This window comes from Papio anubis, chromosome 13 (genome assembly GCF_008728515.1).
Source record: "Papio anubis isolate 15944 chromosome 13, Panubis1.0, whole genome shotgun sequence".
In the NCBI taxonomy this organism is placed as follows: Eukaryota; Metazoa; Chordata; class Mammalia; order Primates; family Cercopithecidae; genus Papio; species Papio anubis.
In genome coordinates, this window is record NC_044988.1 from 103,092,869 (window position 1) to 103,108,061 (window position 15,193).

General features: G+C 44.9%; 1 protein-coding gene and 1 long non-coding RNA gene across 2 annotated transcripts; both read right to left on the minus strand.

Annotated features, from left to right (window-relative positions):
* Positions 1–442: 442 nt before the first annotated feature.
* Positions 443–5,767, minus strand: LOC101020051. The gene is made up of 3 exons (XR_004178036.1): positions 5,553–5,767; positions 1,268–1,394; positions 443–1,063 (listed from the first exon to the last, which is right to left on the minus strand). It is a non-coding gene; the product is annotated as an uncharacterized LOC101020051 (long non-coding RNA).
* A 3,907-nt stretch (positions 5,768–9,674) lies between these two features.
* Positions 9,675–13,665, minus strand: LOC108582303. The gene is made up of 2 exons (XM_017949517.3): positions 12,818–13,665; positions 9,675–12,435 (listed from the first exon to the last, which is right to left on the minus strand). Exons 1-2 carry the CDS (start codon positions 13,478–13,480, stop codon positions 12,403–12,405), a joined length of 696 nt encoding a protein of 231 aa, XP_017805006.2. The 5' UTR covers positions 13,481–13,665; the 3' UTR covers positions 9,675–12,402.
* Positions 13,666–15,193: the final 1,528 nt, after the last annotated feature.

The window sequence follows — 15,193 nt, forward strand, 5'->3', positions numbered from 1 at the left end:
GCTTTATCACACTTGGTACATCTTTCTCCAGTGTGAGTCCTTTCATGTGTCTTAAAAGAACAAGAACATCTGAGTGTATTCCCACATTCCTTACATTCATAGAGTTTCTCTCCAGTGTGAGTTCTTTCATGTATTAGACAAGAACCGGAAACAGTGAACGTTTTACCACATTGTTTACATTTATAGGGTTTTTCTCCTGTATGAGTTCTCTGATGTCTTTCAACTGAATTGAGAAAATGAAAAGCTTTCCCACATATCATACATTTATAAGCTGGATTTCCACTGTGCATTATCATGTGTCTTCTAACACCCGGAACAGAAACGAAAAGTTTCCCACACTGTTCACATTTATATTGCTTCTCTCCATATGGTTTGTATCCTGAGTGAGCTAAGATGTGCCTATTAAGGAGGGAATGACGTACAAAGACTTTTCCACAAATACTGCATACACGTTGTTTTAATCCAGTAGAAATGTTCTCATTCAGATCAAGATTTGGAATGTGGCTGACAACTGTCCATACTGACTACCTTCTTTGCTTTCACGCAGTCTCTATACCATATGATTTCGGTAAAAAAAAAAAAAATGACAAGCACATTACTATTGGTTGGTTTAATAACTTTCTACTTATTCACAGGTCTTCGACTTACACTGCTACCAATACCAGGGAAAATTGATTTTTGTGTTTTTTTGTTGTTGTTGTTTTTGTGCCACGACTGAATTACTTGAAAGTAAATGGGCTACTACTGAAAACACAGCTACCACCTGCATGGTTATGACCAAAATGGTAACATTCATGTATGCAATTTTGTAGTACTATTTTCAAGTAAACTGTTTTCCAAACACTGACTGCTACACTGAAGTACGTTACATTTTTGGTGAAATTTTTCTAAAAAGAAATGAATTTCAAGTGACTCTTATTTGCTTTGATTGCTTCTTTTTAAGTTTATGACATGCTAAGATTCCTTCAGAGGACTTCATTTCCTCTTCTCAGTGCAAATTATCTTGTATCTTTCCCAGGTTTTTTGAAGTGATCTTCAATATTCTGGTCGTTCCGTTTGTTTCCTAAAATGCAGACCCACAAAATTATCATGAATTATTTCAAACTATAGAAACATTAGAAACATTACTGCATTTCATGCTCATTGTACACAGTGCCCATGCCTGATTTATTCACCAAATCATTCCCTTGCCCCATTCCAAATCACAAATAGCACTGAAGATAGGGAAATACTTCTGTAATTACGTGAAATGTGTTGTCATTCTTACCTACAGAAGCCAGGTTCCTGCAGGTTTCCTGCATCACTTCTCTGTAGAGATTCTTCTGAGAAGAATCTAGCAAAGCCCATTCCTGCTGGGTAAAGTTCACAGCCACATCCTCAAAAGCCATGGAGTCCTAGAACATTCCACACATGTGGATAGAAGGAAGACTGAGAGCACTGGGAATCTATACTCAATTCATAAGCTGTTTACATGATTCTAAAATTTCCAAGCATTTATTCTATGACTTGATTGTCACAACTCTTACTCTGTTCACACATTCTCCCTCCCACACAGCAGTACTAATGCTAGAATTGAACTATTCAAAATGGCAACAGCAAAGTAGAAACACCCATCTCATTAGAGAATCCACGGAGTAAGATGTGCTGCCAGGAGTTACCTTTTAACTTCACTCTGTACATTTCTAGTATCTGTCATACTAAAGTCCTACCTGATGTGCATAAGTGAGTTAATATTATCAGTCCTGAGACTACTTATTCTTAAAAATGCCTGCCCACAAAGTTCAATCTTTGTATTAGGAACTTACATTTTGAAAGGGATTCCACCAACCCAAGTAATAAGAATGACTCACTGCATCTAAATGGCTTATGCAATATATTTGCCAAAACTTCTTCTTCTGAAGGCCTATTATTTTGTGTCACTGCAGTGGTGCTTAGGGAACCAGACACAAAAACACAGTCTGAACACTAAGTGTTCAATGAGTTTCCCTGGTAGACAATATTTTACATGTGCTGTCACTTGTTAATGGGGGAGGTGAGCCCATTCCATGTGATTACACCAAGAGAGAATAGGCTTATTAAATTTAATTGAGTAGCAAATAAAACAATAACTGATATTTAACAATACTGATACAATAATTTTTCAAATTTCTATTGCACAATGTCAAGGCAGAAAAGAATAAAAGGAAATACGACACATGTTTTTTAAAATGACATGAATGTCACCACTTCCAGATACTATTCCTATGAAAACACATGAATTCCCAAATCAGGTGGTTTTAGGCAGGAAGAACTACTCTTTCATACATAGTAAAAATGACAACTCTCTAATGATTTTTAGTCATCTAAAAGAGTGATGGCTTGTCTAACATACTTCTAAGATTTTCAAACAAAAATATTCAGGACAGCACAATATTAGCAGAGAGATGAGCAAGCAGACCAAGGGGAAAAAAAAGTCTTAATGACCCAGCATTTATATGGAAAGTTGAGGAATGATAGAGTAGGCACTGTAGAATAGAAAAAGAAATCACATGCACTTTAAAATATGAGGCAAACCAGGTTGGCATCTACTTGGGAAAATACATTGCATTCTTCTCTATTCCATGAACAATAATCAACTTATTATATATTCAAATATGAAAAATAAAACCAGAACACTTTCAGAAGTCACAGGAAGACTTTTTTTTATGAAGGATTAGTCAGAATTTTTTTTATGTAAGAAAAAAGTGATAAAGGAACAGACAAACTCAAACATATTAAAATTTAGAGAATAAAAAGAAAATAGAGTGGGCTGGGCATGGTGGCTCACACCTGTAATCCCAGCACCTTGAGAGGCTGAGGCGGGCGATCACTTGAGGTCAGGAGGTTGAGACCAGCCTGCCCAACATGGCAAAACCCTGTCTTTTTGTTGTTTGTTTGTTTGTTTTTTGAGATGGAGTCTCACATTGTCCCTTGGGCTGGGGTGCAGTGGTAAGATCTTGGCTCACTGCAACCTCAACCTCCTGGGCTCAAGCAATTTTCTTGCCTCAGCCTCCCAAGTAGCTGGGATTACAGGTGCCTGCCACCACGCTCAGCTAATTTTTTTGTATTTTTAGTAGAGACAGAGTTTCACCATGTGGGCCAGGCTGCACTGGAACTCCTGACCTCGTGATTCGCCCACTTTGGCCTCCCAAAGGGCTGGGATTACAGGCATGAGCTACCGTGCCAGGCCTAAAACCCCGTGTTTACTAAAACTACGAAAATTAGCTGGGTGTGGTCGTGGGTGCCTATAATCCCAGTTACTCGGGAGGCTGACACAGAAGAATCACTTGAACTCGGGAAGCAGAGGTTGCAGTAAGCAGAGACGGCGCCACTGCACTCCAGCTGGGCTACAGCGCCACTGCACTCCAGCTGGGCTACAGAGCAAGACTGCGTCTCCTAAAAACAAACAACAACAACAACAAAACACTCAGATATCCAGATAAGAGGATACAGATGTGTCCACTGTCATAAATTCTTCACCAAGCTACAACAGGGGAACTGACATTTTGGTGAATCTTTGTAAATCATCAATTTATCTATCACACTTTTATTTCACCAGTAGCATTTGCAAAGCTAAGTCCTACAATTCCATTTGAAATTACCCTTAAAAAGAACAGACCTTTAAAACTTACTACACTCACTCTGGGGAAGAAATAAATACGAATTTTTAACAAATAAAATACATCATTTTACCTTGCCTTTTTGGAAATAGTATTTTTATCTTTCAAGTTGTACTGACAAAATGTATCTTACAATCAGTGAAAACCTGTAACTCAAATAAGCGGACAAGCCTTTTCAAGGTAACAAACTCAGGGAGAGGCAGTGTTGACTCCAACACAGACTTTTCTAAGTGTCACAGCAGGCCATTCCATCCCTCGGGACACCCATCCTGTTCAGTAAAGTACTCAGTGACCACCTAGGAGGCACTGGCACTGCTCTTTGTCCTCCTGTGGGCCTTAAGTGCATTTTAATATTCAGGTTCTTGCACATCCTCTCTGGGGTGGGTTTTCCTTGTCCTTTGGGACAGTTTTTCTCTCTTCACAAGTCTGAGACAATCTAGAGAGCAGAAATCATTTCTGCCTTTTCCTCTCAATATCAGCATCCAATTGACAAACCATCAATGTGTCTCCGAGGAATAAAAACTCGGGCTGGAGGAATAATTTTAATGACCTTTCATGACATTATATTGTATTGTCCATTAATTTTAATGTCCTAAAATTTTAATGACCCTAAGGGCTCACCATTTTAGATGAAACTATACCAGGAGATTCCTCTAAGGCCAAGAGCATCCAGCTGCTCCCCTGAGAGACTCTACCCCCTACCTCAGGCTGTCCTTGGGGATGAGGTGACCCCGGGGCTGATACTCACTAGACCCTCCAATAGACATGGCCACTGTGGGTATCCTGGGTCATCCCCAGACAGTTCTAAAATGCCAGGACTAGGAAAAGACAGGAGGGTGGCTGAGGACACAACATCCTGTAAAGTTTTCACAGGGGGACCTCAACCTAAAGACATTTTGGTAATATGTACACTTAGGAAAGATGAAAAGAAGAGAGACACAAAGATTTTTTTACAGTAGAGTGTCGGATTATTTATTCTCTACTTTCCTCTCATGTAAAATGTTTGGAAACAGAAAAATATTTTGGCCAAGGTGGCTCATGCCTGTAATCCCAGTGCTTTAGGAGGCCAAGGCGGGCGATCAATTAAGGTAGGAGTTCTAAACCAACGTAGCCAACATGAGGAAACCCTGTCTCTACTAAACATACAAAAATTAGCTGGACGTGGTGGTGACGCCTATAAGCCCAGCTACTTGGGAGACTGAGGCAGGAGAATCGCTTAAACCCGGGAGTCAGAGGTTGCAATGAGCTCAGACTGCACCACTGCACTCCAGCCTGGCGACAGGGCGAGACTCCGTCTAAAAAAAAAAAAAAAAAAAAGAAAGAAAAAATATATATATATGTATATGTGTGTGTATATATATGCATATATGTATATATATGTATATATGTGTATATGTGTGTATACATATGTATGGTTTGCTTCCTCATTAACCTTATCAAAGCCTCTCATTTACGACCCCCCTGTGGACCCCAAACCATAAACCATGGCTGCGGTACCCGGTTTATGAATCGCTGTTTGCTCAAACACACCGTTTAAGGTTTTAACAAAGCCTCAGGTTAATTTTAGGGGGAGAAAGGTGGGACTGGAAGCTCCATGAACCACAGCTCCTCCCACGCTAGAACTCCGCTCACCGTCAGGGCTCTCCCGGATCACCCTCCCGTGGTCACCGCACTACCTGGGTGGGGGAGGCGCGGGCTTCCCTAGAGGGCTCCCGCCGGCGGAAGTGGCGCCCACAGGTACAGACAGGACGCAGGGGTCCCGCTGCCCGCGCCGCCCGGCCCTGCGCAGAAGGGGACTGAGGCCCGGCTGCGCCGCGGCGACTCGGTCCACAGGTTCCGCAGCCGATGGCTGGTTCCAGCAGGTTTCAACCAGCCCTCTTCCCCACCTCGGGAAGCCAGGCGCAGTCCACTCACCATTCCTCAGCTTCCCGGGTGTCCCGGCGTCAGCTAGGGATGTCCCAACACCCGCAGGTCACAGGGTGGCAGAGGCTGCTTCCGAGCCACCTGGGCCTCCCAGAGCCAAGAAGTAGCAGCGGAGACTAACAGAAAGAGCCTAGTGTGGCGAAGGCGAGACAAAGCGCCCGCCAGCCAGATCCCGGAAGCCGCCCTCTCCTTTCCGGCGGCGCGCCTGATTGAACGGCCCCCACCCCAGCGCCCCTGATTGTATGGGGCTTCAGGCCCCGCCCCCTCAGGCCCAGAGTGACAGGAGCTCGCGATCTCACGTGAGGCTGGATGAGGCCAGAATGACCGTTTTGGTTGGTAACCTAGCGGTTTGTAGGGGGTGCGTCCTTCCTGCGCTGGGATCTGACCACGCAAGGAGGACATTCGCATTTAACCTTGTATACAAGGTTATAGCTATTTGTGCATAATACAGATATAAAATTGCAAGCAATATAATAACAATTCTGTAACTGCCCAGTGGGTTCACCTTGCCCGCTACCTAGACAGAGCCGGTTTCTCAAGACGGGGGGAATAGCAATAGAGAAGGAGTAATTCAGGCAGAGTCGGCTGTGCGGGAGACAGGAGATTTGATTTTTATTTTATCTTATCTTATCTTATTTATTTTATTTTATTTTATTTTATTTTATTTTTCTGAAACAGAGTCTTGCTCTGTCGCCCAGGCTGGAGTGCAACCTCGGAGTTTTATGATTATTCAAATCTGTCTCCTTGAGCATTTGGGGATAAGAGTATTTAGAAAGTTTATTTTGCCAGGGTTCAGGATGCTTGTGCGTGACACAGCCTCAGGATGTCCTGATGACAGTTGCCCAAGGTGTTCAGAGCACAGCTTGGTTTTGTTGGAGATAAATGCTCGGTGCCCCAAGGTGAAACCAGCACTCAAGTAAAAGTTTTATCAGCAAAGCAATTTACCTCTTCGGAAGCGTGCTGCTACTCGCATCAATCACAATTGCAAGAGCACACGAAACAAAAGAAAGCCGGGGTTTTTATTCCTGACGCAATCCCTACCTCTGGCATGGGCTGGGGCCAGACCTCAAGATCTAAACTGACCCGGTTGGCTATTTGTGAATATTTTCCCAAATAAGGAAGGGGGAAGGGGGTTGTGAGTTACAACGGTGGGACGTGTGATTTCGAAGGGAGAAATGGGTGCAGAGCAGGTAACCAAGGGAACAGATGTGAGTGAGTGATTAGAACTGAAGGGGAAGGTTGTTTACAGTAACTAAGGGCAAGAAGGCATGGAGAACAAGAAAGTTGGTTTCGACAACAAAACACAAGAACGTTAATATGCCAAACCTTGGAAGAGAAACTGACTGTATCTGACAGTTTTATACATTTTAGGGAGACAGGAGACATCAATCAACATATGTAAGATGAACACTGGTTTGATCCGGTACAACCAGAAGCAAAAGTGGGTCAACTGGAAGCCAGGAGGGGGCTTCCAGGTCACAGGTAGGTGAGAGAGGAATGGTTGCATTCTTCTAAGTTTCTGATGAGCCTTTCCAAAGGAGGCAGTAAGATATGCATTCTTCTTATCGAGCAGCAGATGACTTTGAATAGAATGGGAGGCAAGTTTGCCCTAAGCAGTTCCCAGACTGGCTTTTCCCTTTATCTTAGTGATTTGGGGGACCCAAAATATTTTCCTTTCCAATTTCCCCCTTTTGTTTTAACAATATTTTGGAGAAAGCATTTTAGAAGAAAATCAGTCTCTGGTGCCGGGTTTTGTCTGATTTCTCATGGAGTAGCTGGGATTATAGGCGCGCGACACCACATCTAGCTAATTTTTTTTTTTTCGGTAGAAACGGGGGTCTCCCTTGGTTGCCCAGGCTGGTCTCTGGTGCCCATTGCGGGGCTCCCCGTAATCTCTACAAATAATCCAGTGAAGGAACACCAGAGCGTGGAAAGCTGAGGACGACCGACAAAGGACTCCCGAGTAGGTTTTCACTTCAAGCTCTAGGGTAAGGAGGGCGCTCGGAGAATTCCAGGGAAACCTCAGGAAAATATGGGTCAGGCAGAGAGTAAGTTCACTAATTACTTAAGCCTTGTACTGCAGTTACTGCGCCGCGGAGGGGTAATTGTGAGTACCTAAAATCTCACATCTTTGTTCCGTCTGGTAGACAAGTATTCTTCTTGGTTCCCGGAATATGGAACCATGAATGTAGAAGATTGGGACAAGGTCGGATCAGACTTAAAACCAGCACAAGAGGGCCACGATATTCCCCTCTCTGCTTGGTCTGTGTGATGGGCAATTAAAACAGCACTGGAGCCCTTCCACACTGAGGAGGAGGAGGAGGAGTTTCAGGATGACATAGGAAAGTTGAATAATCAGGAGTCTAATTATCAGCAAAGTGAACCATGACAGTCTAGTTTAAAAAAGGGCGAGAAACGAGAGGGTATGTATGCTAATCTCCAAAAACGTAGAAAAGAAACTGTGCCACCTACTGCGCCTTTAGGGGAAGGTCTGGAATGGCCATCTCCATGCCAGACTTAGGAATTTTTGGAAGGGGAGCCTGAGATGCGCCTTGCGGCTCCCATTGTTGCAGACCCCGCCAGTAACTCTGGCGAAAGGAAGCTTCAGGCTTGTCCAACAGCCAATTACCATAAGGGAATGATCCAGGCTTGCCCACCTGCTAACTATGTAGAGGAGTGCTGTGAGCCGGTCCAAATACAAATTATGGCACAGGGACAATCCAGGCATCCATTTGCCAGGCACAAGAAATGGGGGATTTGAATGCTTGGCAGTTTCTGGTCGTTATTTCGCCAGCTGAGGAGGCTAGAGAACTTGCTCAAGCATGCTGGGAGCCATTTCCTTTTAAAATATTAAAAGACTTAAAGCAAACAATTGGACAATATGGGCCAAATTCTCCTTACTTTCATTCCTTGTTACAACGTGTGGCTTGTAACAGACGTTGAATACGTATGGATTGGGAGGCATTAGCCCGATCCACCCTGTCCCCCTGTGAATTTCTCCAATTGAAAACCTGGTGGACAGATGAAGCAACAAATCAGGCACGCAGAAATGCTCAAGACCAACGTCCCGCTAATATCACATCTGATCAATTGCTTGGAATCGGACAGGCATGGAGTACTCTAAATCAACAGATGGTAATGGGTGATAAGGCTGTTGATCAGCTCAGAACTACATGCCTAAGAGCCTGGGAAAAAATTCACGACGCTGGTTCTGCTTATCCTTCTTTTAACACAGTTCAACAGGGTCCAAGGGAGCCTTTTCCAGATTCTATCACTCCTTTGCTGGATGCGGCTCAAAAGGCTATTTCCGATTCTCATGCCAAGAAAGTGATCGTTCAGCTGCTTGCTCATGAAAATGTTAATACAGAATGTCAGGCAGCAATTAAACCTATTAAGGGATTGGCAGATCTAAATGAGGAAAAAACTTTAAGTGAATACACTAAAGTCTATGATGGCATTGGGGGGCACTTATATAAGGCCAGGATCCTTATATAAGGCCAGGGGGAGAGAGGGGGATCCTATTACTCCCGATATCGTGGGGGGTGCCTCACCCCCCTGCGATGGGGATCGTAACAGCGAGGGGGAGAGGGGGGGTTGCTATTACTCACCATTACGATGTGGATCGTAATCATTACTCCCCCTGCAATGCGTGTCCATTACTAACAATCTCCTTTGTTCAGGGTATTAGGAACAATTTCACAAATTTTGTGTACACAGCCTGCGATAGGAGAAGAATACCATCCTTCTCCTATCTCACCTCCGGATATTAGGAACCATACCACACAATGGGTATACACTTTTTGGGAGATTTGGGGTAATGTCCTCCTGTGTTTCCCTGAATATTTAGAGACATATCACAGGGTGGCTGTACACCCACTACTCTCTTGGCAGGAACATCATACTTTACCTACTGGAAATTAGGAGCAATAGCACAGACTGGATGTCAAGCCACTATCATATTGGAAGTAATATCATGCTCTCCCCCACAAGTTATGAGGAACAATAACACGGGGGGTGTGTACCTTCTCCGGTAGTGGAAGTAGTATCATCATCTCTTCCTTTAGATGACAGTGTAGCAGGACAAGCCACAGACAAAACTCCTCAGACACCGGATTAAAGAAGGAAGAGGTTTTTTATTCGGCCGGGAGCGTCAGCAGACTCGCGTCTTAAGAACCGAGCTCCCAGAAGAAGAAATACGTGGCCTTTTTGGGTCATGATAAATCAAGCATGCGTGGAAAACGTGACGAGGGACTACATGCATCAGCTAACAGAACAGAAAGTTTTACAGTGCTTTCTCATACAATGTCTGGAATTTACAGGTAACACTAGTAGTTTTGGTCAGGGGTTGATATTATCATTATTATTTTAACCATCAGGGCCAGGTGGTGGTGCCAAGGTCGTCTAGCTATTTATCTTATTTCTGTTTCTTTCCAACTTTTTGCTTTCTCTCTCTTCTCCTGTCTTATAAACTAGGGAAAAGGGGAGATGGGGAAAAGCTGGGTAGGACAACAGGAGAAGTGGTGGTCTCATTCTATATTTCCCCGTTTTGAGAATTTTCACTTTTTTAGTGGGAGTTCTCACTCTCATCTTTACTTTCTGAGTCTCTTTGTGAGATAGAGCAACAGTGATTCATATAATACACATGTGCTGAAGTTTTCTGATAAACCAAAGTAACAACAAAACTTTTTATTACTTGAAAAAGCAAGGGTAATACACAGGGGAGCAGCAAGCAAGTTCCTATTACTAGCAATACACCTACAATGAGGGTTTTAAATCCTCCTATAGCTGGAAACCATTTTCCAAATAAAGACTCAGGATCAAACTCATGCCAAACCTGTACAGGCACATGTGCCAACTTCGTCATGTCCCTGACTGTGTTTTCAACCACCTGTCCTTCAGCATCTATTTGTAGGCAGCAATTGGTTAAGTTAAATTTTCCACAGACTCCTCCTTCAGCTGCAAGTAGTCCAAGGCCAGTCTATTCTGATAGATAGCATTTCTCATTTGGGTTTCCTGCCGAGCTAAAGCAGTCAAAGCTCTGCCAGTTTCATTAGTAATTATTTCTAAGACAGCCTGCAACCGTATGATCCGATTGAGCATGGAAATGGGGGTCCAGTATCCCCATGAGCCATCTTGTGCCCATGTGGCAGGCCCATAATACTGTATGATCCTTTCAGGAGGCCACTCATTATCTTTCCAGTTTCCTATAACTATGCCTCTCTTTTCTCGGGAGGCATAGACAGGGAAACCTAGGAGCTCACCCGTTTTTACAGGTGAGAAGAAAAAGGACGGTTTAATAGTGCCAATAACACAACTACCTGTTCATTTGTTAGGTCACCGAATGTAGGCTCTGTGCCCACATATCCAGTATAGTCTAGCAGGAGCCTTCCAGTCCTGATAAGATTCTGTATGAGCCCAGGCAGTTTTTAATGTAGAAAATTTACCGAATGGGTTCTTTTCAGTGTGATTTAGGCCCCACCAAGTAATTGTTTTTGTTGTGCTGTTGTACAACTTCCGTCCTATACAATTAAGCTTTCCTACAGGGATGATAAAGTCTTTTCCTTCCCTAGCTGTACGGTAGTGTCCAATACTTGAGGTTTTTAGGACCCAGAAGTTGCTAGCTTGGGCCTTCTGAACTGGAATTATATCAGGAGCTGGATCAGTGGGCACCAACTCTCGGGCTTCCCAAGGCCATCGGTCTCCCATAGTGGTTCCCCCGCGTACGTAACAAGAAGTAACATTAAGGGAATGAGCTACATTTTCTGCTAATTGGAGAAACAATTTTTTTGTCTTTTTCGGAAGTTCTGGTGCTGGCAGATTCAGCTCCTCATAAAAGGTTTGAAACACTGGTTTGGGAGAGCGCCTGTAGGCCTCCCCTCGGACTAAAATGGCAACATGGGGGTTTAACCCTGTCCCATCGATCCCCAGGGTTACGGGTTCTCCCTTTTCCCAACGGGGGTCTAGGGGATTGGTGATTATTAGTTCCAGTGGGTTACAGTGACCAGCAGCACAGGAGGGGTTGGCTTCCCCTTCTGAAGATGAACCGGGTCCTTTTTGTTCTTTTTCCAAGTAGCCCAAATAGCACATGGCCAAAAGGCACAATTTTCACAAACCCCTGACTCATGACAAACATATTTCTTTTCTACTCTGTAGCTCCTTTCCCAGTTAAGAGAACCACATCCTGTTCCTAGCTTGTTACTATTAATGGCCGCACAAGCATCAAATCTTAAGGCTACTTGTTTGGGGATTCCTTTTCCTTCTGTTCTAGTTATTATTTTACTTGTATCACCTAGGAAAAGGCCAGCTCTTAATCTTATTTTAAAAACAGTGGTTGCAGGGGACTCAGATGGGTTATAACACACATCAGGTTGGTCATTTCCCGGGCTACATACCTTGTACTGAGTGGCATTATACAAGCAAGTTTCTTTCAACATTCCCGTACATTCATAATAACTATAGAACAGAAAGATTGTTTTCATTTGCTGTCCTACCTCAGTGACCTGATGAATACACTGGGAACAGTCACCGGTTTGAGTAAGGTCAGTTGAAGCCCTTACTGTATAAGTCCAAAATTTAAGAAAATGAATCCCACGATGAGATTCCTCATGCTTCGGCCGTGCGTGGACCAGTCAGCTTCCGGGTGTGACTGGAGCAGGGCTTGTTGTCTTCTTCAGGATCACTCTGCAAAGGTTGTCCGAGCTTGGTCTTGCCTCCCAGGTTTCAGGCGCTGCAGGTTTTACACGACTGTGGTGGATCCAGGCTGGGATTCCCTCTACCTTCGCAGCGGTGGGAGTGGTCAAGATAACAGTCTGGAGTCCTTTCCACCGTGGGCACAAAGAGGCTACGTTCCAGTCCTTGATCCACACTTGATCACCTGGGGAGAAAGGGTGAACTGGGGAGAATAAGCTAACAGGGCATCCCTCATTTACCCAGGCTGAGATTGTTTGTGTAATTTTCCCTAAAGCCTGTAACTGTAGCTGTAACTCAATTTCACCTAACTCTCAGGGAGTGCCTGGAAGTCCCCACAATATGGGAAGGGGCCTATGATATAATATTTCCTAAGGGGAATATCCTGTTCTTTTAGAAGGGGTACATCTAATTTTAAATAACACCATAGGGAGAGCCTGTATCCATTTTAATCCTGTTTCCTGACATACTTTCCCTAAACTATTTTTGATAGTCCGATTCACCCGCTCCACCTTTCCGGAACTCTGAGGCCGGTAGGCAGCATGCAATTTCCATGTGATCCCCAATACCTTTGCTGTCTTCTGTACCAAGTCAGCCACAAACGCCGGCCCGTTATCTGAGCCGATCCGTAAGCGCAGTCCAAATCTAGGAATAAGATCTCGAAGAAGCACACGGGTTACTTCACGAGCTTTCTCAGTTCGTGTTGGATGAACCTCCACCCACCCAGAGTAGGTACACACAAGAACTAGTAAACACTTGTTACCGCCACACTGTGGCATCTCTGTGAATTCCACCTGGAGGTCTTCAAAGGGGGCTGCTCCATAAGCTTGTATGCCGGGTGGAACGGCTGGACCTTGTCTCGCATTATGCTTTCGGCAGGTAACACACTGCTGCGTCACTGTTTTGGCAAGGGCTGACAAATGCGAGATGTAGAAATACTGACCTAACAAGTTTTCAAGCGACTCCTGACCTAGATGGGTGGTTTCATGCACAGCCAGTACAACTGCGGCTCCTAGCAGCTGTGGCACAGCTACTCTCCCACCTGGTAACCGAATCCATCCGTCCTTTTCTTCTTCAGAATAAGTAGGTACAAGATCAGGTGCTCGAGGGAGCAGGGGAGCTGTGACTGATGCCCAGAACGGGGCAGTTGCCGCTTTTCGAGCCTCTGAGTCAGCGCGGGAATTCCCCAAACCCACCAAGATGGAAGCTCGCTGGCATCCTCTGCAATTCATAACTGCCACCTTGTGGGGTTTCCATACTGCTTCTAATAATTGTAAGTTTCTTGTTGATATTTTATGTCCTTTCCCCCAGAGTTCAATGGGCCCTTTTCTTTATATAATGCTCCATGCACTTGAAGGGTTCAAAAGGCATACCGAGAATCAGTGTAAACGTTTACAGTCTTACCTTCACTGAGTTCTAAGGCCCGAATTAAAGCAATGAGTTCAGCTTTCTGGGCTGAAGTGCCGTGGGGCAACGATCTGGCTTCAACAACGGTGTCCAGGGTTACCACTGCATACCCTGCACATCTCTCTCCTTGTGCGTTGACAAAGCTGCTCCCATCCATGTATAGTTCCCAGTCTACTGACGCCCGAGGCTGGTCCCGGAGGTCAGGTCTGCTAGAGTAAACTGAGTCCAACACTTCTACACAGTCATGCTTGACAGGGCTCTCTGATACCGGGAGCAAGGTGGCGGGATTCAGGGTATTACAAACCTCAATGGTTATGCGGGGATTCTCACAGAGCAAACTTTGGTACTTGGTGAGTCTAGCATTCGTTAACCAATGATGTCCTTTAGTATTCATTAAAGTCACCACAGCATGGGGGGTCTTTATGTTCAGGTTTTGCCCAAGAGTCAGCTTATCTGCTTCTTGTACTAGTAGAGCAGTTGCTGCCAAGGCCCTCAAACAAGGGGGCCATCCTTTAGAAACCCCGTCTAGTTGTTTCAAGAGGGTAAGCCACCGGCCTCGGCCAGGGCCCCACCTTTTGGGTTAAAACTTCAACTGCCATCTTTTCTCTCTCTGACACATACAATGTAAAAGGCTTTGTCAGATCAGGTAGCCCCAGGGCTGAGGCTGACATAAGTTTTTCGTTTAACTCATGAAAGGCTTGCTGTTGTTGGGATCCCCATTCAAAAAGTTCCCGGTCCCCCCCTTTGTGACCTCATACAAAGGCTTGGCTACTATTGCAAAGTTTGGTATTCACAGTCTGCAAAATCCCACAGCTCCTAAGAATTTTCTCACCTGTCTTCTGCTCTTAGGCTCCGGTAGATTGCCAATGACCTGCTTTCTTTCTGATCCCAGGCTGCGCTCCCCCTGTCGGATAGTAAATCCCAGGTAACGTACCTTCTGTCGGCAGATCTGAGCTTTTTTCTTGGACACTTTATAGCCACAGTCCTCCAGGTGCCGGAGTAGGGCATCCGTTCCCTTGGCTCACCCGACTGCCGTGGGGTGTCCCAGCAGAAAGTCGTCGACATACTGGAGCAACACACAGCCTAGGTCTCTGGTGGGAGATTTCTGGAGGTCTCGAGCCAATGCCTCCCCAAAGATGGTGGGGGAGTTCTTGAACCCTTGGGGAAGCTGGGTCCAAGTATACAGAGTAGTGACACCTGACTCCGGATCTTCCCACTGAAAGGCAAACAGCTTCTGGCTCTCAGGGGCTAATCTGATGCTAAAGAAAGCGTCTTTCAGGTCCAAGCAGGTGAACCAGGTGTCCTCAACTGGCAGCAACCCCAACAATGTGTACGGGTTAGGTACTGTTGGATGTAAAGTCACTGTAGCTTGATTAACCAAGCGCAAATCCTGTACTGGCCTGTAGTCCTTTGTCCCTGGCTTGGGAACCGGCAGGAGGGGAGTATTCCATGGAGACTGACAAGAAACTATAATTCCAAAGGTTCTTAGGTGCTTGAGATGGACCTGGATACCTTCAAGAGCTTCTCTGGGGACCGGG